At 35.3% G+C, this 10,047-nt stretch overlaps 1 protein-coding gene and 1 long non-coding RNA gene across 2 annotated transcripts in view; both read left to right on the top strand.

The window, feature by feature from the left end:
- The window catches only part of LOC18608672 (4-hydroxybenzoate polyprenyltransferase, mitochondrial), a 4,767-nt gene extending 3,201 nt beyond the window's left edge, over nucleotides 1-1,566 (top strand). The window contains exons 6-9 of the mRNA XM_018114798.1: nucleotides 530-665; nucleotides 770-866; nucleotides 1,082-1,153; nucleotides 1,314-1,566. Coding sequence (XP_017970287.1) covers nucleotides 530-665; nucleotides 770-866; nucleotides 1,082-1,151 — 303 coding nt within the window. The 3' untranslated portion in view covers nucleotides 1,152-1,153; nucleotides 1,314-1,566. The remainder of the gene's footprint in view (nucleotides 1-529; nucleotides 666-769; nucleotides 867-1,081; nucleotides 1,154-1,313) is intronic.
- Nucleotides 7,543-9,530, top strand: LOC108660811. Its single transcript, XR_001926503.1, has 3 exons — nucleotides 7,543-7,808; nucleotides 7,940-8,873; nucleotides 8,961-9,530. It is a non-coding gene; the product is annotated as an uncharacterized LOC108660811 (long non-coding RNA).

Below are 10,047 nucleotides of genomic sequence, written 5' to 3'. Positions count from 1 at the left end.
TAATTGTTTTATTAGATTTTTAAATTTTTTTTAAAATAATTATTTTGATTATTTTGTCAAATTATTTTATTAAAATTGATCTAATATTCATATTGCAGATTTCATGGTAAATTATATGAACATTTTTCTCAATTGTTAATCAAATAATGTGAAGAAACGATCAAAATAAAATAACTTTTAAAATTTTAAAATTTAAATGAAACAATTCAAAAGATAGAGATTAAAGTAAAATAAAATGTTAAGGACCCTGGATAGAATTTACGTGATGATATATAATAAGAACTACTCTATTGTAATATTCCTAACATTTTAATTATCCTAAATTGATTCATGGGTCAGAGACTCAAAGTGGTTCCCCTTATTTCTTAACATCATCAAACCCATTTATTTTCCTTCTTCTATCTTCTTGCCCTCCTGCTGTGCGACACATTCTATACTGCAAGATTTGTTGGTATGATGAAATAAGTAGGGTACGATGGAGCAATCATCTAAAAACTGTTCTCTTTGACATTGATAACCATGCATTCAGGATAAAGAAGATGATATCAAAGTTGGTGTTAAATCCACAGCCTTGAAATTTGGGGATTCATCGAAGGAGTGGACTACTGCGTTTGCAATTGCATGCATTAGTAGTCTGGCTCTAAGCGGATACAATGCTGAAATAGGTACTGACTGCTGGAGATTAGAACTTTTCAACTAACATTTTTTTGTTTGATCATCGTAACCCTTTCTAATTTTGTTAAAATTTTCATAATATGTTGTGGAGCAGGCTGGCCTTATTATATGTTTCTGGCAGCTGCATCTGGACAATTAGCTTGGCAGATAGGAACTGCTAATCTGTCATCCCCAGCTGATTGCAGCAGAAAGTGAGTGTTTAGTCTTGATTGCAATACATGTCAAAATTCTGTGCTATGCCCAAAGTACTTTGGATATTGATATAAATATCTATATAATATTTAGGGGTTAAATACACCCGAATCTCAAGTTTCTTTCAGCAGTGCTGGAAATTTGTTTTCGAGTAAATATTAGATTCTGCTGGCAGTTTACTACTCCCTCTAAATTCTCCTTTTCTTTGTTACAGGTTTGTGTCCAACAAATGGTTTGGTGCCCTTATTTTCAGTGGGATTTTATTGGGAAGAGTCTTCCCTTAAAGGTATATTCTTAATTTTCATTAAATGCTTAAGATTTTCCCTTGTTGTGACAATCAGCTATATGTCTTAATATTAGCTTCTAAACACTGGAAGCGGCAGCTGCTATAATGTCTATTGTTGTTTCAAATACGTGTGCTGAATCTCACCCTTTTTCGGAACCAGGTTGGAGTTGGAATTAACCGCACAGGACACTTTCTGATTGCAAAAGGTGAGGAGTCGGTGCCCATTTGTGAAAGAAAGGGGCAATAATTTGTAATAAATTCTACTCGTTCAGTGGAAATGAAAGGCAGACAGAGGAGTTGTAACTTATAATATCCATTTGCGAATTATATAGAGATCGATTTCGACTTATATTTTCATGTTCCTGCCGAGGTAACTTATTCCAACATTAATCAACGCCATGTATTCTCTTTAATTATTATTAGAATTCGGCACATCCACTATGTGGATTTTTTAAAAAAAAAATTATAGAAAAAATGGAATTAAAGAAATATTGGCATAATACTTTAAAAATACTTTGAATTATTCAAAAAATTTTAAATAAATTATTATTCTTTTATCATATTTAATTAATTCTCTATTATTTTAATTTTAATCAAATAAATTTTTATATTTACGATCAACTAATTGTCATTAATCAAAATGTAATTTATCTTTTTTATACCAAGTGCAAGAAAAAAAATATCATTTTATCAAGCCACATCATGTTCCACGTCATCATCCCGTACCACATTAACAACGCATGAAATAAGATGAAATATGATAGTTTGACTAACAATAATCAATCACCACAAAATACAAATAGAAATGCTTAACTGAATGAAATAAGAGAATAAGAGATTTATTTGAATTTTTTTTAAATAATTAAGTGATTTTTTAAGATATTATGTTAAAATTATTAAATAATATTATTTTGATCAAACATTTATTAGTTTTTTATCTCTTCAAGATTAATGCAAAATGACTCCAACATTTTGATTCTATATGTTTTACAAAGCTATTGATCACCAAAAACTTGCGATAAAAAATTACTATAAAATATTGTCACAGGAGAGTATTTTTCCTTTGAGGACAAATATTTCTTTAAAAAAAGGAAAAATGAGATTTGAGGGGAAAACACATCTCCCCCTCCAGATTGGCCATCCCAACCGTAAGCAAAAGCAGCCAAAATGGACAGTTCCCACTACCATCGCAGCCTTTCGTAGCAGCTTGTCCAAATGAAATCCCCACCCTTCATTGATGGCTACCAACTCAAAAATATCCCCAAACTCATAGCTAGTTTTGTTTGACTTAGTTTTTTTTCTCAAATTATTTACTTTTTAAAAGTAGAAGTCAAGTCAAATAAGATTTTTGACAAACTCTTAAAAAAGAATAATTTTTTTTTAAAGAAAAATATTAAAAAAAAAAGAGTTTCAAAATATGCTCCAAAGAGGAGCTTTTTAATCTCTTATTTTAAAAACACGTAAGCTTTTTATGAAATACTCATCTCTCTCAATCAATCTCCCTCTCTTTTCCCTCCCTTTGCAAATCACTTTTCTCCAACTCAAAATTGCTTTTTCCCTCTCCTTTACTTCTCTTTACAAAAATTACTAAAAAAAAAAAACAAAAGATCTAGCTACAAAATAGCAAAATTTAGGATTTTTTGGTTCTTAGAAAGATTAAGAGAAAGGAAAACCCAGAATTCAAAGCTGCATTCAAATACAATTTTAAAAGTTTTCGCTGTTCTTCACAAAAAAATCTAGTACTATTATTACTATACAAGTTTTAAAATTGTTTCATTTTTTTATAAATTTTTTTTATTTTAACATCTAAAATCGTATATAAACTCGAAATACACTTGTTCTGTTTTAGTTTATTAGAAGATTGAAGATGACTTGAATACCCTTTATGGTAATATTAACCAAAATTAAAGCGTATATATTTTATTTTGTCAAACAGTTTACCAAACAATTTTAGTTTAATTTTAAAAAAAGAAAAAAAAATTTAGCCCTTAAATATAAAGTGTTTTTGGAAATAGCTCTCTAAATAATTTTAACTGTTTTTAGCCAAGAGAAGAGATTTTGGGACAAAAATGCCCTCAATGAGACATCTTCATTGACGCGCACTCTCATACATGCGCAAAATGGGGAAAATAAATCTACAAAGAATTTGTTCCCACTAATTTTATGCAAAACATCCTTTTTTTTTTTTTTGAGAAGCTTGTGAAAAACAAAATCATGTTACAGGAGATGGTTTTTTAGATATTTCAAACATGACATTCAGATAATACGAGAAGGGTGCTATTAAATCGAACGAAGAACCTATCGTAATGAATCCAAAGCTTCGAGAATGATGTGAAACCAGAAATCCCTAATACAGTGGTGAATCGAAACGAGAAAGATGTGAATCCAAAGCACGAAATTGTTGTGCTATAGTAGGCCGAATGTGACACGGCTGTGTCACAATAAGGTTTAAAGTTTGTGAAACGACATGGTGGAAATGTGTGACACGACATGGTGGGAATGTGTGTCTCGTTATGGTGGAAATGTGTGACACAACTATGACATAGCAAGGTTTAGAGTTTGTAACACGCCATGAAGGGAATATGTGACACGACTCAGAGGGAATATGTGAGATGACATGGTGGGAATATATGACACGCTAGTGTGAGAATGTGGCACGCCATGGTGTGAATATATGACACGCCATGGTGAGAATATGTGACACGCCATGGTGAGAATATGTGACACGATATGGTGAGCATATGTGACACGGCTATGACACAACAAGGTTCAAAATTTGTGACACGCCATGGAAGGAATCTGTGACATGGCAGGGTTCAGAGTTTGTTATACGCCATGAAGGGAATCTATGACATGACAGGGTTTAGAGTTTGTGACATGCCATGGAGGGAATCTGTGACATGGCAGGCTGATAATGTATGAGACGGGATGATGAGAATATGTGACACGGTTATGACACGACAGGTTTAGAGTTGGTGACACGCCATGGTGAGAATATATGAGACAACATGGTGAACATATGTGATACGACTGTCACACAATAGGGTTCAAAGTTTGTGACATATCGTGGAGGGAATCTATGACACGGCAAGGTGATAGTGTGTGAGACAGCACAGTGAAAATATGTGACATGGCTATGACACGGTAGGGTTTAGAATTTGTGACATGCCGTGGTGAGAATGTGTGACACGTCATGGCTTGAACATGTGACACGCCATGGGTTGAATATGTGACACGCCATGGTTTGAAATAGACAAAAAAGGCAGACAAATAAAGATGAAATCATTTGAACTTCGACTGAATGAATGAATATTATAAGGCCATTTCATTTTAATTATATATTTTTCAGAATTCGCAAACATCTGTGTGAATGAACTAAGAGAGTTTGATTCATTCCTCATTCCCAAAGGTACTAGAGTGTTTGACTTCATTCTTTGCAAGCTTAACGACATCACAGCAACAATGTCGGTTATTAGTGAAGAGGTCAGTCGGTCTCAATTTAAAACTTTCTTCCATTCGTTCATTTTTTGCTAGGTTGGTTTGATATGTTCGTGTTTTTGCATTTGTTATGTTTTAACTATTTTCTTCCCTATTTTATGGTTTTGGGTAAATTGTGGAGATAGAGAAGAACAAATTTTTTTTTGTTGACATGGTTTATGGTCATACCAAAGTTTTGAAGGGGGTCTGCGTTTGCATATCATGTAATACGAACTATAACATTTTATATGGCATGTTATGGGTTAACTGATTTTTGGGGTTTTTAGCGTGTCACCACATTAGGTATTTTAGGGTAGCTCTGGTGTAACGAGTCAATAATTATAGTGATTGGCATGTCACAACATGCAATGGTTGGCGTGTCACCATATTGGGTATTTTAGGGCAATTCGTGTAACGAGATAGTAATTATAGTGATTGGCATGTCACGACATGCCATGGTTGGTTTTTCACCACATTACTTAGCGTTGGCGTGTAATAACATTTGACTTAATATGCATAGCGTGTAACAATATTTGACTTGATATGCATGGCGTGTAACAACATTTAACTTGATATGCATGTTGTGTAACAACATTTTACTTGATATGCATGGCATGTAACAACATTTATTTCTTTCTTCAGTATATCTTGTTGCACATTATGGGTTAACTCACTCATGCATGTGTGCCATATTTTGCAGATGCAGTCCAGACAGTATGAAAATCTTGATAGTTTACTTTTTATGCCAAGGGAGAAGTGGGCGTTCAAGGTATCTATTAACATCCACTGTAAGTGGTCGCAACTGCATTATATCAACAAGACTTTCCAAGAGAAATGGGAGTACGATGCAGTCAAGCGTACATAATTCAGAATGCTAATGGATGTATATCCACAAGGCTACTTTTGCACTGGTCTCCGGCATAACATCATGATTCATTGAATCACTGAGACAGAGTCCATGGACCATGAGCTATGGTTTGCCATTGGAAAGAGCAAGGTGCATATATCAAAGTAGGAGTTCTGTCTTATCACTGGACTGAAGTTTTATCGAATGCCCGATGTGTTCACACGACTGTACGAGGTTATTCCTGACGAAATTCATGCAAGATACTGAAACAGGCAACAGAGAGTTAAGCTGTGGGCGTTGCTTGATACGTACCACGGAGGTAACTTTTAGCGACTAGAAGACATGACCAAGATGCAACTCGTCTTGTTCGCGAATAACATTTTATTTGCTCAAGACTATCGTAAACGGGTGATGCCTTGGCTCTTGTCATTGGTGGAGGACATCGACGCTTGGAATGTCTTCCCTTAGGGTTACTATGTTTGAAGGCTGACTAAGGACTACTTATTGAAGGGGTTCGAAGTGCCTGCCTCAAACTTGCAAAAAGATAATCATTTACGCTACAACATTTATGGATTCGAGTAGGTAATACAGGTGTTGTCACATAAGATTTTTCAGTTTCTTTTTGTCATAATAATTTATGGTTGCACTCGTTTGTCATTTATGGTCTGATTATGGCTACATTTGACTTGTAGTTATGGGAAATAGAGACAATTTCGACCTTCCAAAAAATAGTTGCTCCCTTTGCTTCGAAGGACAACGTCTACCCACGTATGTGCAAATGGCAATGTAATCAGAAGCCAAAAGACTTCTATAAGGTGGTTGAGAAGTTGGAGTCATCTCAGCATATGAGTGAACAGCTACTAATTTGTGCTATGAATTTGTATAATAATTTTCTCTAAAATTTAATCACAATACCTATTTTACAATTGTAGGCACTCGAGACCTTAGAGCCCACCTCGGATGAGGCCAAACAGGAGTATTTTGTGGACATCGATGTCCCATTATCTTAAGGCCACCAGTATGTGCTAATAGGGCACATGGAGGATCGAGCGGACTGGGGTTTAAGTGAGAGGGAAAAGAGAAGAAACTTGAAAGAGGAAAGAGTCGCTGGTGCCATGAAGTAGAGACACACTGCCTCTGCTACAGACAATGAGCTATTAGGCCCTAAGTTGATTGAGGAAGGGGACGACAATGGCAATGGTAGTGAATAGCCCATAAAGACGGTTCTAACAGTTTATGTTTAACAATTCCATATGTGATTATTAGGGGTGAGCAAATATAAACCGAACCAAACAACCGAACCAAATCGAAATGAGTTTGATTTTTTCAATTCGGTTAGTTTGGTTTTTTAGTTAGTTTGGTTAGGATAGTTCGGTTAGTAAAATTATTTCGGTTAGGTTTCGATTAGAAAAATTTCTAACCAAACTAACCAAACTAACCGAACCTAAATAAGGGTATTATGAAGATTTTACATGAAAAAAATCCTAAACCTAAATTATTTATTGTTGTTTATATCATATAAATTATATAAGTATTCATTTTATTTATTATAATTTTTTAAGGTCATTTTAAATATTTTTGTAATATTGATTTATTTAAAAAATACAGCATAAATAAATATATAAAAACAAAAAAAAATAAAAAATTTGCTAAGTTCAGTTTTTGAAAACCAAACCGAACTAACTGAATTAGTTCAATTTCGGTTAATTTGGTTAGTTATATAGTTTGGTTCGATTTTTGTTATTTTTAAAAAAGAGTTCGATTAGTTCGGTTATTGGATATCCAAAACCAAACTAATCGTTTGCACACCCTTAGTGATTATCAAATAACATATCTGTGTTTACAATTAGACCATTCGACGACAGCTCCTTAACCACTGAGAGGTCCTCTTCAGATGCACAATGCTAACGAGCTGTCGGTGAGATCAATTGTAACTATTTGTGTTCAACAATTTCACATATGTTTATCAAGTAACACAATAATTTCTATTATTGCAGTTGATGGAGGAGACAATAGCTCCTCAACCACTGATCGGTCTTGTTCAATCACACAGTGCTAACAATTGTCGGTAATAATATAAAGTTCTAACGGTTTATGTTCAACAATTTCATATATGATTATTGAATAACACAGTAATATATGTTATTGTAATTGACCCATTCGACAAGAGTCAATGACGTAGTAGTCGTGAAACGTCAACTGCGATGGATCATGCGTAAGCATAAAAAAGACATGTTAGAGTTGAAGGCTTCAATTCAGTCATTGACTCTCGCAATGGAGACGTTTGAGAACCGTATCATTGGTCAGATTCTAGATGGCCTGAAATCATAAGTACGTTATTCTATCTTCGCTCATATATTGGTGGTTTACGTTTAGCAGGTGTAGTCTTATTTTTTATTCTTAGTTTATGGTTTGTGGTATTTTATGAGCTAATGAATTTTCTCATTTGTCTCGTTCTATAGGGCGGTGCTTCTTCTCATGATGATGGTGAGGACCACGATGATGCTGATGATAAGCAACATGATGAACCTAGTGTTCACATTCACCATGACATTGTTGGTCCTAACGGAGAGAATGTAACTCATGTCGATGACGTTCTCGATGATGTTGTGGTAGGGGATGTGACCCTTCAATCAGATGATGCTGAAAGAGACCATGTTCCTGATACTGATTCGATTATCGATGCATCTGTGGGAAGAGAAAAGAACTTTCACTCAGTTGAGGCTGAAAGATACCATCTTCCTCAGGCCGATGCAATAATCGAGGTAGCAGTAAGAAGGGATGGGAACCTTGCATTAGTTTAGGCTGAAAGAGACCATCTTCCTTAGGCCGATGCAATAGTCAAAGTAGTAAGAGGAAAAGATGGGAACCTTGCATCAGTTCAGGCTAAAGGGGACCATCTTCCTTAGAGCACTCCTAAAGGTAGTGCGACACGGGTGTTGTCACTAGAGTTGTCTGATGTCAATCATCATGAAGCACTGAATTTAGACCCAATTGAACGGGCACAGGTCAAAATGACTAGAAAATACATGGCAAGCTCGTACGTCGACCTGTCAGTGAGCCACTAGGATCTAAAGAACTCAATGGTGGAAGCGTACGAAGCTTTCAAGAAAGACGAGTGTGTGAGGTAAACTCATAAATAACATTACAAATATTATTTTTCAATAAAACATTAATCTACCAAGGCTTTTGGAATTCATTCTGTTACTTGTGCAAGCGTAACGTCGGGATCTTAGGGGATCAAGGGGTTAACTTTTTCACAACATTAAAGGATCCCAAAGAGGAAATGATAAGTGAACAAATGATGCATGCCTCAGCGTACTATATAAGCGAATGACAGGGTCAAAGTCTAAGTTGTACAACACGCGTGCATGCGTGGTTGATACAATATTCTTCGTAAGTTTATTTGTAAATTTTTCAATTCTGAAAATACTAAAGTTTTGGATTGCATTAAGTGTAAGCTAATGTATACATGTTTCACAGGACACCATCCATATGCTCTACACCGCATTTCCAACTAAAGATGATCGATCCACTATGAAAATTTCAGATGAGTTGCAGGGGTACGTGCAGGGTGAAAGGCCAACATACGGTAAAAAAAGGGAAGATGTCGATTTCATCCTTGTGCCTTGCAATATGGGTGGGCATTAGGTGGTTGCGAAGATCGACTTAGTCAGATGGATGATCAAGGTGGTGGACTCCGCAAGAATTTTGGCTGCTAAGGATAACGGAGTGCGTTCTGCTCAAATAACACCTTTTACGACAATAATGCCAATCATCTACCACCAAGCTAGTTATTTCAACAAAACGCGTCAGAAGACACGAGATTCGACACCGATGCCATTGAAAATTCATTTGCCAAAAGTTAAAATGCATCGTTAGAATGATAGTGTCAGCTTCGGTATGTTCAACATAGGGTACATTGACTTTATTTTGGAATCGAAACCAATCAGAGTTAAGCAAAATATGATTGCTAATATACGTCTCCAATACGCTTTAGAAATTTTTAGCAACAGTTTAGAGAGCGAACCCTAAACCCTACACCATTAACATATCCGGAGTTATATGTAGATTTTTTTATAGATATAATTAATTTTATTAATTTTAATAATATTCGTACATTTTATACATGAATTTTTCAATTCAGACACAGTGCCTATAATGATCATAAGCTGATGTAAATTAAATTAATACTACAACGACATGGCGTGTCATCCCATAATACTACAACAAGTCAACGTGTCACCCCATAAATCTGCTTCCACTCAATGTGTCACCACAAGATGTCATTGACATCTAACAATTGGGGCGTGGTGTGTCACTACACAATACTATAACAAGTTAGCATGTCACCTCATAAATATGCTTTCACTCAACGTGTTACGCCATAAATTTGCTACCAATCAGTGTGTCACCCCATAAATCTACTACCACTAAGGGTGTCACCACAAGATGCCATCGACATCTGAAAATTGAGGCATGGCGTGTCACCCATAAATCTGTTTCCCCTCACCGTGTCACTAGAAAATGTCATCGACATCTACCAATTACAGCATGTGGCTAACAAGAT

This window comes from Theobroma cacao, chromosome 2 (genome assembly GCF_000208745.1).
Source record: "Theobroma cacao cultivar B97-61/B2 chromosome 2, Criollo_cocoa_genome_V2, whole genome shotgun sequence".
Lineage (NCBI taxonomy): Eukaryota > Viridiplantae > Streptophyta > Magnoliopsida > Malvales > Malvaceae > Theobroma > Theobroma cacao.
The sequence above is the reverse complement of the archived record's forward strand: the minus strand, read 5'-3'. Positions and strand labels throughout refer to the sequence as shown.